This window comes from Scophthalmus maximus, chromosome 1 (assembly GCF_022379125.1).
Source record: "Scophthalmus maximus strain ysfricsl-2021 chromosome 1, ASM2237912v1, whole genome shotgun sequence".
Lineage (NCBI taxonomy): Eukaryota > Metazoa > Chordata > Actinopteri > Pleuronectiformes > Scophthalmidae > Scophthalmus > Scophthalmus maximus.
The window spans coordinates 16,103,214-16,130,052 of NC_061515.1; the positions used below are offsets into that span (position 1 = coordinate 16,103,214).

A 26,839-nucleotide genomic window follows, 5' to 3' on the forward strand; every position below is an offset into this window, starting at 1 on the left:
ATGACATGATCAGGGGTATTTTTTTTTAACTCTAGAAAGCTCTTTTTTCTGCCCCAGCTTGTACTGTACAACTGTTCATGGATTTTGCAGTATACTCTTCAGTGAAGTGCGTTGAAATGACCCAGAAAATACTTTTTTAAGATTGTTTAAGTTGAATTGTATTTGTACTATGGGTCCACCATATCATGAAAAAAAAGTAAATATATGATATATACAGTATATGATATATGTATCATATATTTATACGACAAAAGTAAAAAAAACTTTTCTTTTTCTTTTCGCGTATTGAAGGACTGGTGTCTGATGTGTCCTTTGATGTGAGCATGGACACATTTTTGAGCAGCAGCCCATCCATTCCATCTCAAAAGAAAGAAAGAAAGAAAAACACTTTACTTTGAATTTTATGTAAAGGAGAGTACCCGAGCCCAGATGTCCGCTCCACCGATGTAGTATTCTGTTGATATAAAGGACATCTTAATGGATAGACAACATCTTAAACTACTCTGCTGGCCTGATGGAACACACACACACACACACACAAACACACACACACACACACACACACACACACACACACACACAAACACACACTCCGGTAAATCCATTATGGCTTTAGACTTCAAAGCTGATATTGGTTATTTTTCCACATTCCCTGAAAAAAGGGAGGCTATGTAATACGTTATGTGCACTGCTCCCCGCCCCACTGCTAGTCCTAAGTGCAAATGCCCCCTCGATATCGTTTAGTCCAACCTCGAAATCGTGTGTTTCTCCTTTTTGCCTGGGATAATGTTCGAGACCAACTGTCACGGGCTTTACGTGTCCTCCTGCTCTCTGTTTCAGGCGGGATCTTTGAGCAGACGGATGGACCCGTTTCACTTGTAAGCGCCGAGGAGCTCGCCTTCAAATTTGCTGTGAACAACATCAACAGAAACAGGACTTTGTTGCCGAACACAACATTAACATATGACATACAGAGGATTAATATCTACGACAGCTTTGAGGCATCGAGGAAAGGTGAGTGACGTGTTTTATTCAGGGATTGTGATCACACATGTAGAGGAGGAGGAAGAACGTGGGCAGCCGAGGAAAACATAGGAATTTGTTTTATTACTTTGATTTCTTTGGCTCAAAAATGTAATCCCTATAATTTAGGTTCTTGATAATTCTTTACTGTGACAGAAGAGAACTTTCTCAAGCTTTTCTCTCTTGTTCTTCTCCAGCTTGTGACCAACTGTCTCTGGGTGTGGTTGCAATATTCGGGCCCTCACACAGCTCATCGTCAAACGCTGTGCAGTCCATCTGCAATGCATTGGAAGTGCCGCACGTCCAAGTGCGGTGGAAACATCACCCGATGGACAACAGGGACTCCTTTTACGCAAATCTGTACCCGGATTACTCATCACTTAGCTATGCCATCCTGGACTTGGTGCAGTTTCTCAAATGGAAAACAGCCACCGTTGTGTACGACGACAGCACAGGTGAAGACACTGTTATACTTTTATATGATGTCAAGGTAATTGTGGAAACACAATGCGTGGCCATGACTCCAATTTGTGCCGTTACTCTTCCTCAGGTCTCATAAGACTCCAGGAGCTGATAATGGCCCCGTCCAGGTACAACATCAGGCTAAAGATCCGTCAGCTTCCTCTCGACTCGCAGGACACGAGGCCCCTTCTCAAAGAAATGAAGAGGAGCCGGGAGTTCCGCATCATCTTCGACTGCAGTCACCACATGGCCGCGCAGATCCTCAAACAGGTTAGCGCGAGGCTTTCATGGTGTCTGTACAGCCGGGACAAAGGAGAGCACGCTGTCCTCTTCCACAACGCTTTCTTTGATACCAGTTGATTCTCATTATGTTTGTCGTGAATGAAAATATAGAGGCTTTGACTTAACGTGGCAGTGGTAAGTAGCAGCAGAAGGTGCTTATGCTGTGTTAACTTTTACACACTTGCGGACAGCAGCGTAACATAGCTGTAATTGGCCCTGGTGCAAATATTTTTGGATACAAAAATCCAACCCCAGAAATAGCTGAAGCCAGCCTTCACTAACAAACCAACTTAAAGTTAGCTCACACGGTGGGCTACGTTAATAAGCATAGAACAAGCACAGCAACTCTGTATAGGCCACACTCAGTATGAATGAATGCACGGCACCGGATGACACAATTGCTTCATCCATTCAGTCCGCGCGCAAGTTATCACAAATGAAAAAAAGGCGCGGGCCATTGGACAAACGAACGACCATTTTCCCGGCAAGCCTTCTTTTGTAACTTTTCTGAAGGAAACGACTCTCCTCCCGCTCCGATTAAGTACGAGTGTATGATTTGAACAGTGCTGCCACCTGGAGTCCAGACTGTGCGTGTGCCGAGGGAACTCAACGAGGCAGCGGCACTTACGGTAGTTATAGTTAAATTATTATATATTATATATATCTCCTCCCATCATGGGCGCCTGCAAGCCTCTGGACCTCGGCGCGCAGCACTGGTTGCACAGTCGACACTTACGACATTGCTGATGGAAGAAAAATGTCTATTTGAGTTTTTAAGGTACATCCAGTTCATACGTGTTTTGATACAAATAACTGTCAGTCAACAAAGAGCTGTCGACAACACGAGTGGGGATTGTGTAGGTGGTCTGATACACCCCCCCCCCCCCCCCACACACACACACACACACCACACACTATCTTGTCCATTCAGTTGCTGTCAACATTAACATGTTTGCCGAATGCTTCATCTCCTTCCAAGTTATTTAAATAACTCCGTCCTGACAAGTCACTGGGATCTGAGTTGACATGTATGTGCTCATGGCCAGTCTCACTGTCCACTTGACCGAAAGGAGTGAGAGGTGGTTTGGCGGCAAAACTGCTCCAGTCCCATGACCGAACTGTCAGGGCGCCATCACAAAGACCAAAGCATTTCTTTTCTAAGTGTGTTCACAAGAAAGCTTCTGTTATTCGACTATAAAGGAAAATTAATTGAAGCACGTGTTGTTGTGACACATGTTGTTCTTTGCTTTGGTGCGTTCTAGAGGAGCTTTGAGCAGATTTAACTGACAAAAATGCAACATGAGATAAAATTAAGCAATTATGTCTATCGAAGTCCTTCGACAAAGATTAAAGAAATAGCTAACTATCTATTTTGAGTGGGGCAAGCATTGCTTTTTGGAATTTTTTTTTTTTATATATATATGTCTGTGTTCTCAAGCTTCCTTGCTACAAAAAGAACAATAGGGATGAACAAAATACTAGCTTGGTTATTCGGATAATTATTTGTAAATTGTTGAAAAATGTAAATCGCGAGATCCAAGAGCCACACTGCTTATTTTTCTTGGAATCCAAAATTCAAAAATATTCAGAAAACTAGCAAATACTGACATTTGAGAAGCTGGAAGCAGATAAATCGGGACATTTTACTTGAAGAGAATATGAAAAAATGTATTGAAATAGATGACGGTACAATCTAACAATCTAATAGATCTCTCCACTGTTAATACCGCGTCCCACACGATGCACAATCTCTCAATATACAGTATTTGTGATAGAAACTTTCCTACTAAAGGCATAATCTTGAAGTATTGACACCTGCGATTACATTTGCGCTGTGCTTGGTGTGTACTGTACATCCTCGCTGTACCACAGCAAGTCAAGATTGGCCGATAGCTCAGCTTTAAAGGAGGAGCTGCTCATCTTTTTGGAAAATAAGTGACAGTCAGATGCATTGAATTTTGGTGTGACGTGACCTGACTGGTGCGGGTGCACGAGTATAAAGGAGAATCTGACGTGACTGTTTCTCACGAAGGGACATGACATCTGAAAGTACTGTTTTATGCCCCCTGGGATGTTTCATTTGTCGACATCATTGTCAACAGCAGTATGTTGGGTCCTGTCGATGTTTTGACAAGCTCACCTTCACTCGACATGCCTCGTGGGGTTACACCCCCTCTTAGACAGGATGGTAGAAAATAGGCATGTAGCATGTATGTCCCTGTCGTCTTAAAAAAAAGAAAAAAAGAGAGAAAAAAACTGTCCTTTTGCCCTTCATCGTACTATGTCTTAAATTTTGATTTCAACATGTGACCGCGCTCCAGGTGAGAACAGGGACATGTGGAGATAAGCCACAATAAAACCTTGCTGACAGAATTGCACTGCTTTGTGCTGAAAATTCATCCTTGGTAAATAAGTAACTTTAATTAATGAAATCTCCTGCGCACGATACCATACAAGACACATCGCTCACATTTTCAATGTCACGTATTTGGCGTCTTGATGTCTATAGATGGATAAGGTAATTTTTGCCTCCGCATTAGCGCTGCATCTTATTTACATAACCTTGGCTTTTTCTTTTTTTTTTTTTCACAACAGATGGTACAATTAAAAGGGAAGCACAGCCGCCATGGGAATGCGGTGCCTTTGAATGTAGATTGAGTGAAACAAAGTGGCAGTGATGGAGTGTCGGGCTACGAGACACCGATTACCGAGCTCTTTTGATCGACGGCTCTCCTCTCTGTGCTGGGATAACGTCGCATCTTGCCCTGAGCCATTGCAAACCATTTAAATGCATAGAAAAGCACCAAGCACCGTTGCCACTCTGTAGGTCCTCCGGACCGCATATGGCGCGGAAATCCCGGCGCGTGATAGCAGACACTGCCCACAAAATGAACAGCGTGTTAGTCAATATGCTCATTAAAATCTGGATATCTTTTTTTTTTTTTTCTCTGCTGATGAAAGTCAATCTGTGTACCTCTTTAGTGTTGTTTGTTCCCGCTGTGCTGTTGATTCTGAAATACCCCGACGTGACAAAGTGACCGTTTTCTCTCTCCTGTCCCCGTGCGTTCACACCTTCCCATCCCTGCCTCTGCCTCCACGTCCTTCCAGGCACAGACCATGGGGATGATGACGGAGTATTACCACTACATCTTCACCACTCTGGTAATGTATCACGCTTGTTCATGCAAATGGGGTCTCGTTTGTTCTCATCTGCCCACCGCTTGAGTTTTTGATGAATAGTGGCTAATTGCCAATGGGCTTTGGATCCGGTCCATTATATCAATTTTGTTTGTCAAACTGGAGGCATAATGGAGTGTTCAGTGTGCTGTAAGAAAACACTGCTGTATGGCAAAGTCAACAAAAATCTTTGAGGTGGCAGCAGAAAAAAATACCCACATGCTGAGATTTAAAAAGAAAAAAAAAAATTACCTGCCTGGTTCACTTTGAGCTTTTACGGCCATGTATGTCACATATAGTATTTCAAGTGAACTTAAAACACATTTTAACCTGATGTGACTACTCAGTTAATTTGGGCTTTAAATCAACCAATTTCAGAAGCTATGAAAGTTTTACTTACATCAATAAAAGCATCAGTTGGCCCTACATTCACAGCAATTACTTAAATACAGATGGGAGAAAAAGTTATTTTGGATGTCAGGCTCTGAAATTATTAAGGAAACGTATTGACTACTATTTGTATTTCACCTTCCTCCATTTCCTTGTAAGTCTGTTGATATTCTATATCACACTTCTTGTCGTCCAATTCTGTGAAAAGATCAAAAACAGCAATAATATAATCTCACTTAAAAGGTATCGTCTATGTAGCCAAATAGCTTATATTTGTCAAGATAAAAAAAAAAGCAGAGCATCAAAAGCGCATTCATCCACGACAGTAATAGTTCCCAACAAATGCACCATTTACTCCTTTTTGACACACCTTTCCTAGAAACTAGAGTCCAGCATCTTGTTGAAATGATTCAACCTTTAAAAAAAAAAACTAAAAAAAACTATTTAGTCAGTCAGTTGCCAGTTTATTAGGTACACCTAACTAAAACGGATGCAGTACAAACCACAGTCCTGCATTGAATTCTACCTACATGTGAGAAATAGCGGCCTGTCTTATACCTGGTGATAAGTAGAAAAAATTGGTTGTTGTCGTTGCTAGTGTCAGACCAACACAGTTGTCATTTTACCCTTCAGCAGCGACATTTTCAAATATCAAATAAACATATGTATATATCTGCAATGCAGCTCAACAGAACCATAAACTGGCCTGCATCCTCCAAAGTACTCTAGTGGAATCACCAAATAATGAAAACTATTACCTCCATGAATGTAGAGCTGCTGTATTAAAGCATTCATTTGATTCAGGTTTAGCTAATATACTGGCATATATATATATATGATTTAAGCTAATAAATGATTTTTTTCCCCCCTCACTCTGCTAAAATGATCTTGTTGGACTAATATACGCAGGCCCAGCAGGGAGCCGTGGCTGCTTTTCGCTGTGACACCGGCTATCTGGTGACAAACAGACTGAGTGGGAATGAATACCAGCATGTTCTGTGCTGTTCCTTTCTCTCTCTGTTATTGTCTCTGCCACACACACGCACACATGCGCACAGCTGTCTCTCTGGACTCGGCCAGTCTGTTGTGATAATGCAATATGACATAGAGGTCCAGGCATGATGGGTGTCATCTTTCACGCTCAACAGTGTGCCAATGATATTGTGCTGCCATGCGTCATGTTTGTGTACCGTGTGTATTGCTTCAATGCGGAAATCCAAAAGGCAATTTTTTTTATGTTATTGCCAGCGCACAGGTTTACATGTTAAGTATAACAGTTTCCAAAAAAACCAAATGTTTTTAAGGTTTAACTTTCATACTTTCATTAGACATCATTTTCTGCAACAACAAGATTTTTCTCATGAAGGTCATCAGGCTATCTTTATATAATTTGAGCGAGGGATCCATCTAAATATTAACAGCCATGACATTAATACGATTATGGCTGGCGGCTTGATTTGATCTCAAAAGATGAATAGATGGTATAACATCGCTATACAATTTCCCCCTCGACGGAATCTACTGATGTCTATGTTTTATCTTGTGAGGTGAGGGAAATGCCGACTTATTAGAGCATGAAAAGGCAACAGCAGAGTGGTATGGGGTAATAACTTTCTTGTCCTTGTGAAATGAGTCTGTCATAGCTCCTGTCTCGCACCAGCTATCTCTGCGAACCTAAAGCTGAGGACATGCAGAACACTTGTGCATGTACTCAGAGATATGCAGCGTGTTCCGCAGGTAAAGACTGCTGTGTAATGCTGTGGCAGGATTACGTCGATTTTGTGTCATAGATGTCTGTACAAGGCAGCGCTGCAAAGACTGAACTCAATAATTGGAACAACTTTGCTTCTCTGACTTTCCAAAATGCCCGGAAACAAAACGAGGATGTCACAAACGATGGATTTTATTTTAACAAACTCTTCTGTCCCAGCTAGTTTGTATTTTCAGCTTCAAAGATAAGAAACTCGTGACCTGATATACTTTGCAGAGTGTTTCTGAGTGTCACACAGAACAATAGTGATTTACTTTGATCTCTTTTCATTTCATAAAAGATAGTACAGTACTACATACTAGAGGGAGAGAGAGAAAAAAATGAGGAGAAATATTTCAGTGACTGGCGGCAACCATTCTTTAGTAAGTGTCTTACACGCTTTCGTTCCCTCAGCTCTAACCCAACAGGGTGCTAATGAAATATCGATGTTCATCCAAATGTCTTTTCCAAGCCCCCTGGCCCATTCCGACACGACATGTGTCAACATGTGACTTCACACTTCAGCTGCAGCGGCTGCCCCAGAAATTACAGCGACTCAAATTGAATTGCTTTTTTGCTTAGACGTTGCCAATGGAATGCAAGTGTTGAATTATTAATTTGGTCCAACACAAATGGTGTATCATTATTTTTTCCTGTTCTTAAATTTTCCTTAGCTACAAACACAAAATTGCACCTATAGAGATTTTACACTGTTGATCATATTCGAAAAAAAAGGGTTAGGGTTAAGAAAATGTATAACCCAAGCTTGTAGTTTGTGCAGCATAATTCATTCATAACTCATGTAGGAAAAAAAAGTGACAATTTGTCAATTCTTAAAAAGGATTCGCCAGCACAAAAGGGACCCTGCCACCAAAGCCCTTTCAGATTGAATTTATTATACAGACACTGCTTCTGACACCATACTTAAATCTCCTGATGTGACATTGAAAACTGTATTTCTCCTTTCTCTCATGCTATTTGGTCTTAATATAGTATCTCTTTAATCGGCTGCTGCGTCATCCTCTTTTCATTTCAGGAGAAAGCAACCAGGATTAATGCTTAAAACAAAGATGCTCAGCACTGGCAAAGTAAAAGAGAATCCATCCTTCATTACTGCTGTCTCTCTCTCTCTCTCTCTCTCAAAAAAAACAGGACCTGATGGCCATTGACCTGGAGCCATATCGCTTCTGTGGTGTCAACATGACCGGCTTCCGCATTCTGAACGTGGATAATCCCCAGGTTGCATCGATTGTGGAGAAATGGTCGATGGAAAGGCAGTTACCACCTAAACCTGATTCAGGCCTGCTGGAGGGCATCATGACGGTATGTTTTATCACCGCTGTGTTGTCCATTTAGAGTCAGTTGTCACCATGTCAACACAAGGGGACCACATCTCTTTTTCTGCCGCTCGTGTCAGCGTCTTTTGCCCATGGTGAGAATTTGTTTTAATACTAATAGTAACATATGAAAAACTTGTATTGCTGTTTTCAGCTATTAAGGAACCGTAACCTCTAAACTGCTCAGATAGCTCTCTCTTTGAGGTTATGGCTCATGTAAACTGCTCAGATAGCTCTCTCTTTGAGGTTATGGCTCATGTAAACTGCTCAGATAGCTCTCTCTTTGAGGTTATGGCTCATGTATGAACGTATAGACATATTTGAGGGGTTTCGACACCCTTTGACCATATAGGGAAATATATTTTAATTCATAAACATATTTGGTACCATCCTTAGTGGTTCCAGCATATAATCAACAACTAGTGTTCTGAGATTCACTTTACATCAATATCTGCTATTTATTCAGTGACTCTCTCTGTAAAAAATGTCTCTTTGATTAGTTAGAAGACAAAAACAAGTTAAGCATACACAAAGGCAGACAAGGTGCAAAGGAGCTCATTTGTATATGTCTAATATCCACTAATGAGCAAAACCAAATAATGTGCAGTTCCCATTGATTTGATTCTACAACTGCGGGGTCATGTTTATCATTGAATCCAAAATAATATAATTTAAAGTAATTTACACATACGCCATCATTGACATCTCCTAAGTTTCATAATTTTGAAATAAAAACGTTGAAACTAAATGATTAAGTTTGGTATCCAGATGCAAAAGCACAGCCTGATTGCCATTCAAATTGACTGATACGTGTTATTAACATACTAACAGTGTATTGCAGCTGAATCCAAATTTCTAATGTTATGCAGAAATGCTTATCTATGTCAGTGAGCTAAACTGGATAAAGGAAGGCCTATTGTACATTTCTAATTACCAGGTTAGAAACACAAAAGATAATGATTTGCCATATGTAATTTTATTTCTTTATTTTTGTACGTCAAATCATCTCAAATTGATGAAGCTAAAAAATTTAACTATTGCTGTTTAAAGAGAATCTTAGAGTTAGAGAGGATAGTGTTTATGAAAATCACAATAAATACTAAAGTGTCTCAAGGATGGTATCAGAAAGGAAGTATCCTTTGTTTGGATTGTCCCATATCAGCATTAATTTTAGATAGATGGAGACCCGACTGTTCCATCTTTCCACAGGCATCAGCTGAAATAATGTTCACCCCTTATTCCAGACAGATGCAGCTCTGACCTATGATGCGGTCCACATTGTATCCGTCTCGTACCAGCACGCTCCGCAGATGACGGTGAACTCGCTGCAGTGCCACCGCCACAAACCCTGGAGATTTGGAGGTCGCTTCATGAGTTTCATCAAAGAGGTGATGGAACACCTTTGGCCCGTTGCTATTTTGATTCAAGTGTTATTTATCTTGGAGAGCACACTGACTTGAGTGGAGAAAATGACCACTGGAGTGGAGTGAGGACTGTGTAGTCATTTGGGACTGAGATATTTACCCAGTAAATCAATAATATCCACATACAAAGAAAACCAAGCCTTGATAGACACATCAAAGCAGCGTTGTTGTCAGCTTTATAAATTCCCTGTATTCATAACCCATTTTCCGGAAAGCACGTACTGTCACCTTTCGAAAGCACAACTTGTGTAATCAGCTCTTATTTCATCTAACAAGAGAGTCTGACAGTGCTTCGAAATACACAGACGAGTCTTTGCAAAATGGCAGATGAAGGGTGTGCGGTGATGCTACTATTTGTATCTTGATTTGTTCAAACAACAAAATGATTTGTATTTGTCTTGGGTGTGGTCTAGAAATGGTAGGAATACCATTTGTTTTTTTTCCCCCTCTTATAATAATTCCGATTACTGCAAAAATAAAGCACAAACCTCCTCGATCTAGGGTATTTCATACAGGCTTCTAACGAGGATCCCTCATCTGTGAGAACTGCCCAATTAATTTGCATATACCCACAGAGCAATAAGAGTGACAGCAACAGGGGGCTGTCCATATAAAATGGCAAAACACAATTCCTTTCCTCAAAATGCATGAGAGCATCTCATCATCCATGGCTTTGTCTAGAGATTTTCCTCCTTCATATAGCCTAAGTGTCCTTGGTTGACAAACACCGGCGGTGCATTATGTGCCTCAGTGCTAAGCATGCCGACATTTGCAAACATTTTAAAGCCTTTCGACAAGTTTTGGCCTATTTTCCACAACATGACAGCATTCTTTCCATCAAGTTGCCACCATGTGACACCATGCGGTTTCATTCCCCTCACTGTGACGCCGCAAAGCTGCCGAGGGCATTGTCAAAGTCAAAGCAGGTCACCATTGTCTTTTTGCCGGTCACCTTCAGATGTCACAAATGTGAAGGTGAATAGCTGTTAAGGCATCAGCCCTGTGGTTGGCTGGCGACCTGTCCCGGGTGTATCCCATCTTTAAATGTCCCATAATGGATCACTTTAAGGTTTGAAATTTGATAGCTTGTCTCTCCTCCAAGGAGTTTTTTCATCAACCGGCAATGCCCTTGAGGGATAGACGCTTTATCTCCCATTATGGCACTACAGTGACCAACCTTTTTTTGTTTGCGTTGATAGGTGGGGTGGGATAGATGTTTCCTGACTAGTCTATGGTTTCCCTCCACATTCGGTTAGGGAGCAAAGATTACAGTCTGAATGCTCAAGTGTTCAATACTTTCTTTAGGACTGTCCCTAAAAGTAAATGTCTGAAGATTGGTACATGATTTGTCAGAGCAGTGCAACCAAGACAAGTGAAGTGTTTGCCCACAATCATCTGCAGTTTTTTTAATTGTGTCTTGTGGCTTCTGACCTTTTTCTTAACCATTCTCACTTGGCCACCCCAGTGAGACGCGTTGATCTGACCTGTCAGCATCACATTGTGGGGTACAGTTTTTGTGCATTTCCTCTTGGTCTTAAGTGGCCTGTTATATGGAGGAGATGTCTAATTGAACAAATATTATTGTAAACCCTGTGTATGTCAATCCAACAAACCGTAGCTGCTGCTGTTTCTGAGGACTTGCTAAATGAGGAAGTGAGTCTGTGGTGACCTGACGGAGTGGGGGGAGGCAGAGTACTTAGTGATGAATCTAAAGTACACGTAATCACATTTTCAGTTTGTGGTTTGGCAAAAACCAGGGGTCAAGACCAAAGTTTAGACCCTCCAATGTTAAGAGTACTCTCCCTGAGTAAATAGAATTAAAGTTACAATGTGTGACCATCCATCCATAATGACATATCCAGAATGAACACCTTGGGAGAAAATGTTATTTTTGTCCTTGCACCCGCGATGTGACTGTTTCCAACCCCCAGAATTTATTGTGTAAAGTGTGCTCTGAAATCTGATGCCCCATATTATCATGTTACTCAGCTACACATCCCCATCTGGCACAAGATCCATGAATACTATTGTTTGTGTCTGAGTTGCAGGGACAATATCCACTTGTCTGCCAAATGTGCAAACACAATACCGCAGAGGCTTACACCATTACAATGCACAACAAACAATGTTGCGCGTGTTGGTGGTCAGTTGAAACAATGCACATTGTTAGCCCTCCTGAGAAGATGTACCATCAACAACTCGTAGTGAGCTCGACTAAAGTAAATTCGATATTATTACACTGTTGTTCTTATGCAAACATGCCGTAGGGTGAGGTTATAAAAACTCTGACTCAGGCCTGATTTACGATCGCTTCAAGTAAAGTGTCTGACATGTTCTGAAGGTCGAACTGACCCTTCAGATGTGATGTGGCCAAGACATTAATGTCACTCTTTGAATTAGAGCAGTTTGAACATGCCACCTACCTCTGCAGTGACAGGCTAGATGAAATAAGCTACGAGGTGGTTTGGAAAAAGGAGAGTGCCACTAACTTCTCCTTGAAGCTTTGATCTCCTCACAACAAGTTCTTACAGGCTGAAGTGAAGACAGGACAAAGCGACAGCCCGTAGTGTTTGTCACAGTTTGGATCTGGATCAGAAAACTGCTGCTCGACACAATGATTATTTACTGCTTTGTGCCAAGATCTATCAAAGATCTAGTGTTGTGCGTTACAGACTGTGCCTGAATAAAATGGACGCCAATCGGAAATGAAAAATCAGATTTTACACAAATAACTGAAATAAAATAAATCATAGGATTAAAAATAAGAGCACTCGGGTTCGCAGACCTTTGACAAGTTTACATACTGTTTCCACCACCTGTACTGTTTCATCCAAAACTTGCTTTCCAGCCTGCATCTAACCTACAGATTTTAAAAATGTTATGAATTTATGAACATGCGATTTAAAATGTCAAGTTTTGCCGAATCTCTCAATGGTGAAGAATCCTTAAAAAAATTCCTGGATGCGAATGTGGATCCCTCCAAAATGTAATCCCCTGTTGCTCTGGCCACGGCCTATCTTTGATTGAAAAAAGAGAAATGAATGCACATCTTTCCATAACTTTTTGAGTAATCCTGCCAACAAACAAACAAACCAAGCCAAACCAATAAGGTAACCTCCTTGGCGACGGTTTAAATAAAGGGATTCCCCTAAATGCCTGGACGTCTAATACAAATGCCAAGACAAAGCTAAAACTAACAAGAATAATAACAAAAGAAGTGTTAGTCCCATCACTGCTGATAGATGGCTACTTGTGTTAGCACACGTGTGGGGGAAAAAGGTACTTAGCAGAGACTTTTGTGTTTGCTTCTACGTACGTCTACGGACTTGGTGGGTATCAGGGAATCGTAATGGGGGCAGTTATGTGTTTTTCCCCCTCATGGGGAATCAAGCAAAAGGAGATGGTTGTTAATTAACTCTGTAGTCTAGAGGGAAAATGCTTGGGAGGCGTTGGGATGTAAAATGTAATTAAAAAAGAAATGATTCGTGCTTGTACTATTGGTCTGTTGGTGTTCCTGCATGTGTGGATGTGAAATTTCTCTCGGTGAAAGATAGAGGGTGTTGTACGGTGTTTTGTTGACTGCACGTGTACATTTCTCTGATGTTGCCCTATTAATACGAACAGTGCAACTGGTGTGGCAAATGGTGCACGATGTACAGCAATGTGACACAAGAACACCCTAACTATTACATGAACACAGAGTTGATTCTGATCCAGTCTGTCTGGGCAACAATTGTGGATTCTAATCACAATATCTTTTACAGGATTGCTGTTTTGATCATGTTACGTTGTACTATAGTGTTGTATGCAGCACTCTGCATTTGTTGTATGAATGTGTGCATAAATATGTTGGTATATTATCTTTCAGTCCCACTGGGATGGTTTGACGGGCAGACTGTCATTCAACAAGACAACTGGTCTACGTACAGACTTTGACCTGGACATCATCAGTCTAAAGGAGGAGGGACTTGAAAAGGTAACCAACTATCTTCAATTTCAGTGTGTTCCTTGCCGAGATGGAATAAAACAAACAGCAATGTGCATCACCACATGTACTGTTTGTAACAAAAGTAAAAACCTCTGTGACGATTATCCCATAGAAAGAAGTTAATGTCTTGTTGATTTCAAAAATACATTTCAGATTTGCCTCTTGATGTGGAACGGATAACGGACATTTGACAGTATCATTTACCTCCTAACAAGGATGCAAATTGGCTGCTTCGACGTTAGCATAAGTTAGTGGATCATAAAGCAAATTGGATTAGGGTACACATTATGGTGTTAATTGCAGCCTCTCTTAATGATAATTTGAGGTGATGCCCAAAATGCTGTTTGGTGGTAATGAGCTGTATAAACATACTTCACAAAAAAGGGGAAAAAAATGAACTAAGAGGTTGGTAATGTAGAACTTATTTTATTATACTGTTAGGCAAAGTACCCTCTGGACTATAACAGCTTTTCTCTAGTAGAGGGCTTTCATACATTATGAATACATCAAATAGGGATAAGTCCCATTATGACTTCCTCAAGTACTCCCTAAAGGCTCAAGACCATATAATAGGAGGGGCTTTTCAGCTTGTATCCCTACTCTGCAAGAACAGGGCTTGTGACTGCTGCTTTGAAATTCTTCTTCTTCTCCCTTAAACTGGCATTTTGTCCTGCACTTTAAAAAAAAGTATCTGATGGCATTTTTGCATCTTCTCATGATGCCACAGACAAATCCTCAGCTCAAGCTCAAGTTAGCGTTGATCCAGTAGTGTGCTGCGGACTGCACTTTTTTCTCTTCCACTATCCGTGAAATCGGCTTTAACTATTTGAGCCTGTTAAGATGTGGACTTTTCTCAACTAATCCACTGTAATTGAATATTAGCCCAAATTTGAGCTTGTGCCAGAATTATGAACAGTTTCTCAGAGTGCCACTTTTCACTTTGTGCCGGCGTGCTCAGGAGGGTGAAATAAATGTAATGCTCTCTGTGTGGTTGCATGAGTAAATAACGTTTGAGTCAAGTCTTGTGCTAATCATGTTTAATGAATTGAGCTAATTGTAACTGGGTACATTTAGAAAGAGTTTTGCAAAGCGGAAAGCATTCACAGATATTTTTAAATCTCTCTCCTGAAGTCCTCTTTGGTTGTGTGACAAGCTGTAACTAATGTGCTTTTCAAATTAGAGCATATGCCTCTCTCTGGATTAGGCAGGGCGGACATTAGCAGGCGTTTTTCATGCTTTTTTGTGGGGCGCTGTATGTCTTTAAATGGATCCACCTCAAGCACAAACCCCAGTGAATATTAAAAGCTGTGTCTGTAGTAATAGAAAAAGCAGTAAAGATGGAGGGCGGGTTTTGGAAGAGGGCTTGACTTGCAAACAGAGATTGTTACCGACAGCCAGAGGACTATTTGTGCTAATGATACCTTCCAGAGTGTGTCTCTACAATATGCAGTGCTTTTTGCCCGAGGGCTTCTCGCATGTATAACTCCTTTTATTTGTTCAAATCTCTTGGCTTTTCTTCCTGAGACTGCAGAACAAGATTATTTTCACAGTGTATTCCAACCGGCAACCCCGTGATTTACCTTCATTAAAATTAGCTTTTAGCCTTTCTGTTATATTTGCCTTCTTTGTCATTCATCTACACACAGTAGATACTCACAACACCAATACATCACCACATCAGATAGTTTATTATAATTATTTGAATACTTTAATCGAAAAAATTAATTCATTAAATATAATTGTCTATCTTTATTTAACAATTCCATTGTACATATTTTCATTATTGTTGGTATACCTTAGTTTGAAATTACAGTATGGACAGGTGATAGGTTTATATATTTTAAAATTTGTTTCTGTATATATCAGTATCTGACTAATCTCTTTGCAAATAACAGTATTTATACTTCAAACATTTATGATGTTTTGTTTTAAAGTACAAGTCATCCAATGACTCCAATTTTTTTTGGATTTTCATGATTGATTTCTTTTAAGAAAAATCAAGACATACACCTTACTACATTTTGCCATTCAAAACAGTCTGGCCTGCTGATATAAAAGTGACTCATCTATTGCTGGTGGAGATGTGTTCAACCTGAGGGCTAATGCGAGAGACAGGTTGGCAGGGGAGTCTGCTGGGGGTCACAGACCACCAACAGACACAGAACACTTAGCTTCACGCTTTTCATCTTCCACAGGTGGGGAAGTGGAGTGCTTCAGGGGGTCTCAACATCACAGAATTGCCAAAGCGAAAGGGGATGAACATCACTGATTCCCTGGCTAACCGCTCCCTCATCATCACCACCATCCTGGTAAGACGCCTGTGTCAAATGGTGTGAAATATGTCCTAAGATATGTCCTGTTATCCTATTAATAATACATAAGAATAAAAAGCGTTAGAATAAGGTCTTATATTTATCTCTTTCCAGAAGGGTTATTCATTGCCATCTAGAGGGCATCAGACATGTTTTACTCTAAAGTTATTGCAACACTAAACAGATATTCACTCAGGTTAGATTTTATCTTTGTGACATATTATATTTGCGATATCTAAACATAGCACACAAATCACAGATCACCCATCAGAAACTGTGCTATAATGGTACTATAACTATAACCAAACCCCTCTACCACACAGCAACTGCACAATTATAACTAGGCACAGAAAGCCTGTCAAACTTTTCTCCCCACATGTTGAAGTCATATGGGGGTTGAGTCTGCCGGGCTGTTTTTCTGTGTTATTCATAGGGAGTTGTGTATGTGCCGGTTGGGTCAGCCTTCGTGGCTTGTGACACATCGAGAGGTCTTCCAAATTCATGCATCTACCGAGGGACCATGTTAACTCTGCAGCCAAATATGTTTTAATATCTCTGCGACAAAGGCGGGGGCCATCAACGGCACAATATGAAGTTTTATGAAATAATACTTGTACTCCTACTTCGTTGTTTGATACATGTATGATTTGTAAATGTAACCGTTTTACCAAAAAAACTGCAAGACAGGATGACACAGTGTTTTTAGCTGCAAATGTTGTCCGGCAAGCTGCTTCCTTAAAGTTAAGGCTGTAATTGGATGCTAAAGCTCAGGAGGAGGTGTTGTTGTTTTGGATCCCCGTTGATGTACGGTTCCCCTTGCCTTAACCTAACCTTAACATTCCCTGACCAGTTGTATCTGCCTACCCCCGAGCCTTGGCATCTATACCTACCTTAACTTAACCTAGCATTAATTCTATGTCCAAGGAGCATTTCATCACCTACATATTTGAGGTTACATTAGGCTCCGTTCACCACATCACAGCCACCATGTAATATTTCCCTGCTGTGGAGATGCTACCACTTAGTGGCCCTGTTCTGCTTTTTGCTGGATTTGAGAAAGCTCAAATGTATGACCAGAAATGGCTTCATGATGAAATCCCACACTGCAAAACAAGAATGATGCTGCCTCTTCGTTTCCATGTCATTTGCACGGATCATGAACTGGGGAGGAGTTTGTGCCGGGGACGTGCTCTTTCAGCGTTATATAATTTATGCAGCGATCAATTTCATATTTAACACCCTTTTTACAGTGTTTTCGGAATTCCAAATGAGTCAGCTGAAACATTAAAAAGTCAGAGATGGGGGACGGCATTTTAAACAACTCATGTTAGCTTAATTAGCTACCTAGCTGCAGCTGATTACTTGTGACAGCTCCGGTTGTCGTTTCGGCTGGCAGTGGCCTACTTTCGCCTCCCACAGTCTAAAAAACAAGGACCCTTCGTCTGGAAGATAACTTAGGATTTCAAGAGCTTGTCAGCGGTGTCTTCGTCAGCGAACGGTCATTCATCAATGAATCAAATGATTTTTTTTGGGCTACATCGTCATCATGTTAGGCGAAAATTGAAAAGTACTGAAGCAACAAAAAAGGAGTAGGTGGTGAGATACAATGAACTGCTCCTGAGAATGGAATTAATTACATGTTTCGGATTTTCAGGAAGAACTGGGTGATCCCCCCCCCAGCTTCCCACCACATTCATTTGTAAAGCCCCAGTTGTATGTACTTAAGGCTGTCACTGGATGCAGGGGTCTTTGTGGAGCTATCAGGGATGTGCTGACGCATATGTCCCCCACCCCCCATGAACCTTTCTGTACGGATATACAAGCTACAACAATAAACACTATCATTATGCCAATGTTGGACCACAGGGCTGTAATTATGACAAGTGAGGTCAAGGCAAGACATAATTAATGCCAATCAGGTGCCATCCATGTTCATTCTGCCTCAAAGAGGGAGACAAAGAACAAGGTTTTAAGAGGGTGTGATGTTGAACTTGTGTTCTAGGAAGAGAAAGTGTTTTTCTGATTTAATGTTAGAAGTGGGAGTGGCGTCAGACGTGTTCATGCACTGACAACTTCAAGTGTTTCGAGTTCAATTTAAGTTTTCCACAAATTCAAAATGCATTCGCATATTTCTGACATGTTCCTTGATTTGCTATTTCACTGGGAATCATTAGTTTAAGATCATAAAACTGCCTGCTTTTTTCGAATTGCAGAAGAGAGTTTCAGCCTCAATATCAATCTCTCCTCTTAGCATAATGACATTGCGTCAAACTGATTCCAGTGATGCATGAACAGGACGTCTGACAGCTTTATAGTGATAACTTTGTCGAAGAGATTAAGGCACTTAATGTGTTTTCCTCCTTACATTAATTGTTTGCACTCCATTGCCTGTAATGTCTCTGCACAGGCCCACCTCCCTCCTCTTTCTGCTATGCACGCCCATGCTGCGACTGTGAGGGTAGAACTGGTATAAACACTTTGATTTGAGTTCAAACCTTGGGGAATAGCAAGAATTGGAAGGCTAGAAACAGATGGTAATGACTTTTACCCCTAACATGCAAACTTTTTGATCACGTTAATTGGACAACTTCAGCAAAGTTTGTGGCTAAGCGCTTACACTCCAACTGCATTGTCATCAAGTATTCATATCTTATTATTTATTTAAGGGGCCATCCTAATTGTAGTTTCCAAGTTGCTTCATGTTTTAATAGCAAACAATTAAAGATGTTTATCATTTGCTGTAAGTTTTTTCGAGGCATTTTTATTTTGGAGTGCATTATGCCCTTGTTCATGTTAGGTTCAGTTTACACAATTTTTTACAGCCTCAACAAAACAAAACCACGTCTACATGCCAACAGCACATGCTTTTGGATTTTAGTTGCCCCCACCTGGGCCTTCATCAAATACACTTTCTCTATGAAAAACAATTGTCAGGGGGAATAAAGAGCTCTTTGACTATTTTCTCCTCTTTGACTGTACAGTTTAAAAAAACAAAAAAGCAGAGGGTCACCTTCACTAGAGAATCAATTACTCTGCTTCTGAGCGCCGTTTGTAAATTATACATCTGGCTGTTGGAGGCAATAAATAGTATTACAGCCCGTGCATAAATGGACCAACATGTTCTGAAATGCACAGCAGGATATGCAAGTCTCTCTGGCAGGGAAATGGTAACAGGCACTAAATAAGGGAAATCATTTATGAGCTACTCTGCGTTAGTCATTGTCACTGCAGGCGTCAGCTCAGTTCCTCTCCCTCGGAGGTTGGTGACAATTGATGAAGGCGACATTATGGCCATGTTACAGTTTTAAGCTGTGTTCTGTTCCCGATCACACTTTCACACGGCCCGAACCATGAGCGGCCAGGTGGGATATATTAGAGGCCAGTAAAGAGCATCAGCCACCTGACCATAAAATGAACCAACCTGTGCACCAGCTACTGTATATAGGTCAGCGCACAGCGGTGTGGAGGAGACGGCAGGTTTAGTTAGCTCAACACTACGAGTACACTGATAGCGCAAACATTCCTTCCGTGTGCATTACAATCACTATAATAAACACTGGTTACAACCTTGCAATTTAAAATACATTTACTGACATTGGAGTCTTCAAAGTAGCTCAGGTCTCATTTCAGTATTACATCAATGTGCAATGAAACCTCAGCCTTCTTTCATATTTTAACACTCCCTGCAGCCACACACCAAGCTCGAATCTGCTGTCACTGCCTGTTAAATGCAACAGCGGCTCATCAGCTCATATCACTTTGCTTCAATTAGGTGGATGTGCTGAAACAAATTGAAAAAGCTGACCTCACCATTGCTTTTCATTTGATCTTTTTGGTCCGCGCAGGAGGAGCCATATGTCATGCTTAAAAAGTCTGACAAGGCGCTGGTTGGGAACGACCGTTTCGAAGGATTTTGCATCGACTTGCTGAAAGAGCTCTCTCACATCCTGGGCTTCACGTACGAGATCCGTCTGGTGCCCGATGGAAGATACGGCTCCCAGGATGAGAAGGGCCAGTGGAACGGCATGATCAGGGAACTCATTGAGCATGTGAGTACTTCACATTGTCTGCTTCACATTTGTACTCAAGGGAATTGTTGGAGAAGTTACTGCTCCATCCTGGATATAGTCTGGTAAAAATAACCACCAAACAACAAATCTACATTTTTATTTTAATAATTTGTTCTTCGTAAAATGAGGTATCACATGATATTGAGTGACCTTTAGAGGTGATGGTAGGTAGATTTACACTCGGCCAGGCCAGATTTTTCCCCTTGTTTTTAGTATTAATAGTATAAATAGAGTCGCATTAATATATCTGAGAAATTAGGGTATTTCCCAAAATGTCAAAGTATTTCTTTAATTTATGCTGCATCTCTGTCAATGTGTTTTACATATCACTTGAACTTACAAAAGCGTGCCTTCCAAGTGAATTGCTTGTCATGTCCTCCGCATGGACAGTGATATAGTTATGATTGAGTACAAGTCAGGCACAGCCTGCAAAGCTGTCAATTACATTTATGGCACAATTATGTCAAGGTTGTCTAAATGTTACAAGTGTGTTGATGCCATTCAGTGAGACAAACCACTTCCTCCAGCGGGATGACCCAGAGATCTGTGATGAGCAATGTAAATATGTCACATATTGCAAGGATGCAGAGGAAAGGACTGCCAATCATCTTGCAGAGGCCCAGTGGGCAATCACAGCTGTCTGTAATAAGCTCAGAGTTTCAGCGGCCATGAAACAGCCCTACATCGAAGTGATGGTGGCAATTCCTTGCTGGCATTTCATAAGTGTCCCTGTCAGTGCTCTCTCTTTGTCCTCAGCCCCATCAGGTCAGCGCTGTACTCAGCTGAAAACTTGTAATAGCTTAAGTGGCATTTAGTGCAGGGAATCGTATGGCAGGAGTCAATGGCTTGGTGCTGAAAGGGTTGGGAAAGGTGGGCTCCCACCGCGGCACTTTGTATCACCGTCCAGGCTTTTTGCTAGATCCATGTTGTTAACAATAACCTTGAGGGGAACAAATGGATTACAGAAGGCAGAGAATGCTGGCACGGAATGAAGATGCGCGACTCCATCATTAAGCAGCACATTCTTTGTATTAGTCTGTTCTTTGGTTTAAAGGGAGATGGTGCAGGTGTTCATTAGTTTGTCCATTAACTCACAGTCAAATAGAAAAACAAGAATGAGAGTGTGGAATAAGAGGTTTGCATGTGTTTTGAGAAGATATAGCATCTGGTGATTGAGACTTCTGGACTAAAGGATGAACGTAAGCTATTGAAAACACAGTATATATACACACATATATATATATATATATATATATATATATATATATAGACCAATGTGTAGCTCCATTTGCTTTTTGGTTTACAGCTTTAGAAAGTTGGAAATTATAAAGCAGCAGACAAATACAGCTAAAGAAATGCATTTAAACATGTTTTTTTTAATAACATAGCTATATAATGCTGCCTTTTTAGGTCTATTGCCTTTGTAAATAGCGGCAGAAGTGAAGATTTTAATCTGTACTCCGAGTTATTGGTTTTACAGTTCCTGATCGCATGCCCAAGGATGCGTGACTTTGTCTTTGTGGATTTTTAGTCGGTTCTATTTTGTGGTCTAGTGCTTCCCTTACCCTTGTCGGTATGGATAAGCTGTTCTTGATTCAGCAGACCTGAAACATAAACTTTAAGGCAAGCTCAAGAGATCTGACCCTGGAGTGATATGAGAGGCCAGTCAGGCTACAGATTTCGTGAGAGCAAACTGCAAACTGCTGCAGCTGTGTTTCTTACAAACTTTTTTGGAAAAGGAATTGTGATATGTACTATACAGCAAGCTGCCATCCAAAATTGCTTCATATGAAAACATATTTTAGGAAGTCATTGTGTACACCACATACAAATAGACAGAAGGTAAAAATAGATCACCAAAGTCAATTTGGCGATCAATTTGTTTCCATAACTACTTTCTATTAACCTCTTAAAAACCCATTGCTCCCTCGCTGTAACACAGATAAATAAGATCTATAACAGTTTACTGGGCACCAGTGTCTTTACTTAAAAAAAGGGTCATGACATTAGATAAGGTCTGAGCCAGTGTAGAAAACAGAGAGATAAAAAAGGGGTTTAAGTTGATAAAATGGTGCTGAAATACAATACTTGTGCATTTATAGTTTCAGCTCCCATAGTGTGCCCTCATAAATCATAGTTGCATTACAGAAATTACACAAAACTGTTTGACTGACATAATTTTAAGGGAACAAGACTGGGGTTTATTAATATCAGCTGTAAGCCTTCATTCATCTCTGTAATTCACCTAGCTCTGTCACACATATGAGATGTGACAGATATAGTGTGAAGCTAAGCATGTGTGTGTGGGGGGGACATTTGTATATGTCTGGAATACAATACTTTTATACATTTTACTCCCCATGTTATTGATGTTTCTGAATGAGGAATTGCAATTGTGCCAAGTGTGACGATTTAGTATTGTGTAACCCAAAGCCCTTTATTAGCCTCCGTGCAGTCACAAAGGTTGCCGCGGTGCCAAAGGGCATTGTTTCGAGAGGTGCTAAATGATGCAAAAGGCCTTGTTAAACTTCATTTAGTCACAATAGATGATCACTTTAATCATGCTGTGATGCAAATGTTAATAGCGTGCCTAGCACATCATTTGTTTGCTGTCATGGCAATTAATCTTTGTCTCGGCGGATAAGTTATAGCCAGCCCACATCCCCTTTGTCGACACAGATAGATGGTGGGATGGATTTTGGTCTGAAACGGAAGCTAAAGTAGAGTACCCCATTTGTGTTCAGGGAAAACAAACATATTTGTGTGATTTAGATTGTTATCACAGGAGAAGGATTCGACGGTGGCATGCGTCGCGGACCATTTGCTGGAAGGGCATGAGTTAAACTGCCACAACAGCAAATATGTTCTTTGAATAAATCACACCACGACCACACTCTGCTGCTTAAGCAAAGCACCTATTTATTGATGACACTGCGTGTGATTCATCATTAGTCCTTTGTGCATTTTGATGTCAGACGACAGTGTGTAAGAGGGTTCAGGTCTATCTACACTACTGTGTGTTGTCTGCACGTTAATCTCACACTGTGCACTGTTTCGTTTTCCACCAAGCATTTTGTGTAAGGATATACCGCCGGCCAAGAAGACCTTTTTACATTCCCTCAGCATCCTAGCACCAAAAATTGCTTTTTTGTTATCTGACGCAACCATTAGCTAAGCGAAGTATATTTCTGTAATTACAACACATTTCTCCGACAAAATAAAAAGGGCAGTTCAATCTGCTCTAAAAGATTCTAAAAAAAAAATGTTTTAAGTGCTACGCAAGGATGCTATATGTAAGTGCTGTACAATTTGTCAAACTTGGGACGACCTGCATTGAGAGACACAGAAAGCAGAGTGAGTATATGTTTGTTGAGTGTTAAAAAGCCCTGGTTGTAAGCAGCACATATTCACTGCATGCCATGAGTTTGAGTAAAATGCACTTATATCCTCGACTGGCTTTAATGATTCCATTAAAACAGCCACAAGAAACAGCTCCACATACTGATGCCGAGTGTGTTCAGTGTACACAAAAACGTGTGGATCAATTTAGTTGTTGTCTCTCATAAGCAGACCTACTGTATCTCTACTGTGCTGTGTCAGCGCGGCAGGGCGGTCTGGGCTGCAGCCATTATCATTCTGCTATAGGGGAAAACGCTCTGGCTTGTTTGTATTTCTTAAAACAACACACACTTGTCTTTTAATCACAATTGTCTTTGGGGGTTGCTAAGCCCAGGAAGCAACGATGCTGCCCCTGCAAAACAGTACTGGGGGAGGGGAGGTGGTCACTGTCAATAAAATGGCAACTCACCCACAAAAGGAAACTGTGTGGCCGTACGATCCAAATCATCATCAAATAGATTGCTTGCTCGGAAGTTGTTCTCGCTTCCCACAGCCGATATTTTGAAAAGGGTAACTGGCAGGAAATGGACGGGAGGGGAATGGCAGGCTTGTACCTGCTGCCTACACACAGTAAGTTTGACTATCTTAACTGAAACTTCAGGAATCCTGCAGGATGTCGTCAGGTGAGAAGGTCTGGAGGGAGAATAACACTAAGCTCACCATCTGCAAACCCAGATAACACCGAGCCATGCTGCGTGCACTATCAGGTTATCTCGCTTGTGCCCACTTTGTGTGCCTAAGCAGTGATCAGAACAAGGACATGCAGCATGTATATTAGCCCGCCGTAGGGATGTCTGGAATCGCATGCTGGTTGATCTTCCGGCTGAGTGGCAGGTTGGTTCAGAGCTGCACTTGGCAGCAGAGAACAGAGGGAGCAGTGTGTGATGTACAAATTTGAATATTTTAAGAGAGACAGCCGATGCACGGCAGGATGCACTGGTTTTTCCATCTTTCCATCTCTTCAGAGGCCACCGTGTATTTAACCACCGTGGTGCTGACCACAGGAGCACATAATCCACAGTTCCACATGCAAAGTGGAAATGTTTTCTCTCTGACCTTTGTTTACTGCTGTGTGGTAGTTATCACGTGAATCTGTGGGAAGGGCTGTCTGAGCCACGGGGAAAGCGGAAATTCATGTTATGAATAGCCTCCGGGCCCAGAGAGTGAGTAGAAAAGATGTTTTAAGCAGTTAAAAACAAAGAAGATGACACAGCATGCATCAGTTCACAAGAGGAGGGCAGGACATAGCTGCATCATTCGGCCCATCCTTTCATCTCATGCGGATTGAGTGTGTTTCTGGAGCCCGCAGATTTGAGTCTCGTAGGGTTAGGTGTCATGGTTATACATGAAAATACCAAAACACACTAGCAGACAGCCTCGGATCACTTGGTAAAAATGCTGCACGGAGAACTGCTTTATGAACAGGTCCTTTTCCTCTCTAGCTGAGTGTGTGGGAAGTAAAGAAAGCCTTCCCTTTGTGATCTGTCTGGTGCCTTGGAAGATAGAGGTATCCGAGCGTGAACCAAGCAGCTGGTTTCATTAACCTCCTGTCCAGACATGGTGCAGGGGGAGTTGTTGGGGGCCGTGGAAATAAACGGTAACATTCTGACTATGCAGTCATATCCATGCAGTATGTAACTGAAACGTATCTGTCATTTGTATAATGCTATGAGGTTGTCATTATGTTGTGTTATTGACATTAGATAATGACTTTAAAGATGGAACTGCATGTGATACGTTGTCTTTTTCCAGTGTCCAGCCTTCTTTTTCCAAAATCAGCAGAGACAGAATCATGTTTCACATTTTCTAATATGCTATTTTTTCTTTCAATTTTAAAAGGACTGTTTGTATATGCTTGTATATCTCCATGCTTTAAATAAAAAAATCGTCCAATGGTGCTGTCAGAGCAAAGGTGAAGCGAATGTTCGTGTCGCTTTACTCGTGTGCGTTTGGCCGCAGCATCATTTGTGTTACTCACACGAGTAACGCAAGTAAACACAACCTGCGAATGTTCACCCGTTCTTATTCGGACGCTGACGTCAGTGACATTGGGAGACTCTCAATGCTGATTGGCTTTAGCGCCATTGCGTCACGCGACCCCTTTACTCCACCTCAAATATTTCAACTCAAGCATGAGGAGCGAATGACGAGGAGGTTTGCATCTTTGCATTGACTTTGTATGTATGTAATCTCACCGCACGAAAAACTGTTACACATTATAACCACCAAACACATAATCCTCTGTATTAATGATTAATACTGCAAAGAGATTCTAGTGAGACTTTAGTTAAAAACAACATTGTTTTGAATATTAAATGCGAATGTCAGCATGCTCAAATACACACGCGCACACACACATACAAGATAACGTGCTGAGGTAATCCATGTTATAGTTGTTAAGAATTCTTTTGTCAAATTCATGAATATCAACTTCATGGGGACACTAAAGGTACAGTCAGGGGCTCAGTGACATTACGATTCATCCTTTGGGTGTCATGAATGTTTGTATCAAATATCTTGGCAATCAAAACAGAAGGTTACTGAGATATTTCAGTTCGGACAAGCCAACAGACTTAGATTCAGATATGGCTTCCTCTTTAAAGCAGGGCTGTGACAGGGCTGTGTGTCTGGCTATAGACAGACATTGCTGATATGAAAATAGCAAAAAAATTATAAAGTGTTTTTTGTGTGTCCTCTATAGAGAGCAGACTTGGCAGTGGCTCCTCTCACCATCACCTACATGCGAGAAAAGTTTGTTGACTTCTCCAAGCCCTTCATGAGCATGGGAATCAGCATCTTGTATCGCAAACCTAATACCACCAACAGCGGCTTCTTCTCCTTCCTGAACCCCATGACTCCCGACATCTGGGTCTACATCCTCCTGGCCTACCTGGGGGTTAGCTGTGTCCTTTTTGTTATTGCCAGGTAAGTAAAGTATCCATATGCGGCTCTTCCTGTCAGTCTTTCATGCATTTCACCATGGGGCCCTTGAATAGACATAATACTTTACTCTGCTATCACTGCGATCGAGATTTGAGGACGTCAGCCAGTTTCTCATACTGTGTTAGCTGCCAGGTAGTGATCAAGGTATTTATGTCTGCATGGGCTCTCTGCAGCCCAGCAGTGGGAGGAGGAACACAAACAAAAAAACGTCCACTTGAGTTGCAAAATCCCATTCATTGTGAACATTTCCTGTTTCCTGTGCGATGTCTTTGGAATTGAAAA

The 26,839-nt window shown here is 41.2% G+C and overlaps 1 protein-coding gene across 1 annotated transcript in view; it reads left to right on the forward strand.

Moving 5' to 3' along the window:
• Positions 1-26,839, forward strand: part of grik3 (glutamate ionotropic receptor kainate type subunit 3) — a 91,688-nt gene that overhangs the window by 49,919 nt on the left and 14,930 nt on the right. The window contains exons 2-11 of the mRNA XM_047335598.1: positions 841-1,014; positions 1,221-1,478; positions 1,574-1,755; positions 4,876-4,929; positions 8,237-8,407; positions 9,666-9,809; positions 13,714-13,821; positions 16,029-16,142; positions 19,991-20,194; positions 26,316-26,539. Coding sequence (XP_047191554.1) covers positions 841-1,014; positions 1,221-1,478; positions 1,574-1,755; positions 4,876-4,929; positions 8,237-8,407; positions 9,666-9,809; positions 13,714-13,821; positions 16,029-16,142; positions 19,991-20,194; positions 26,316-26,539 — 1,633 coding nt within the window. The remainder of the gene's footprint in view (positions 1-840; positions 1,015-1,220; positions 1,479-1,573; positions 1,756-4,875; positions 4,930-8,236; positions 8,408-9,665; positions 9,810-13,713; positions 13,822-16,028; positions 16,143-19,990; positions 20,195-26,315; positions 26,540-26,839) is intronic.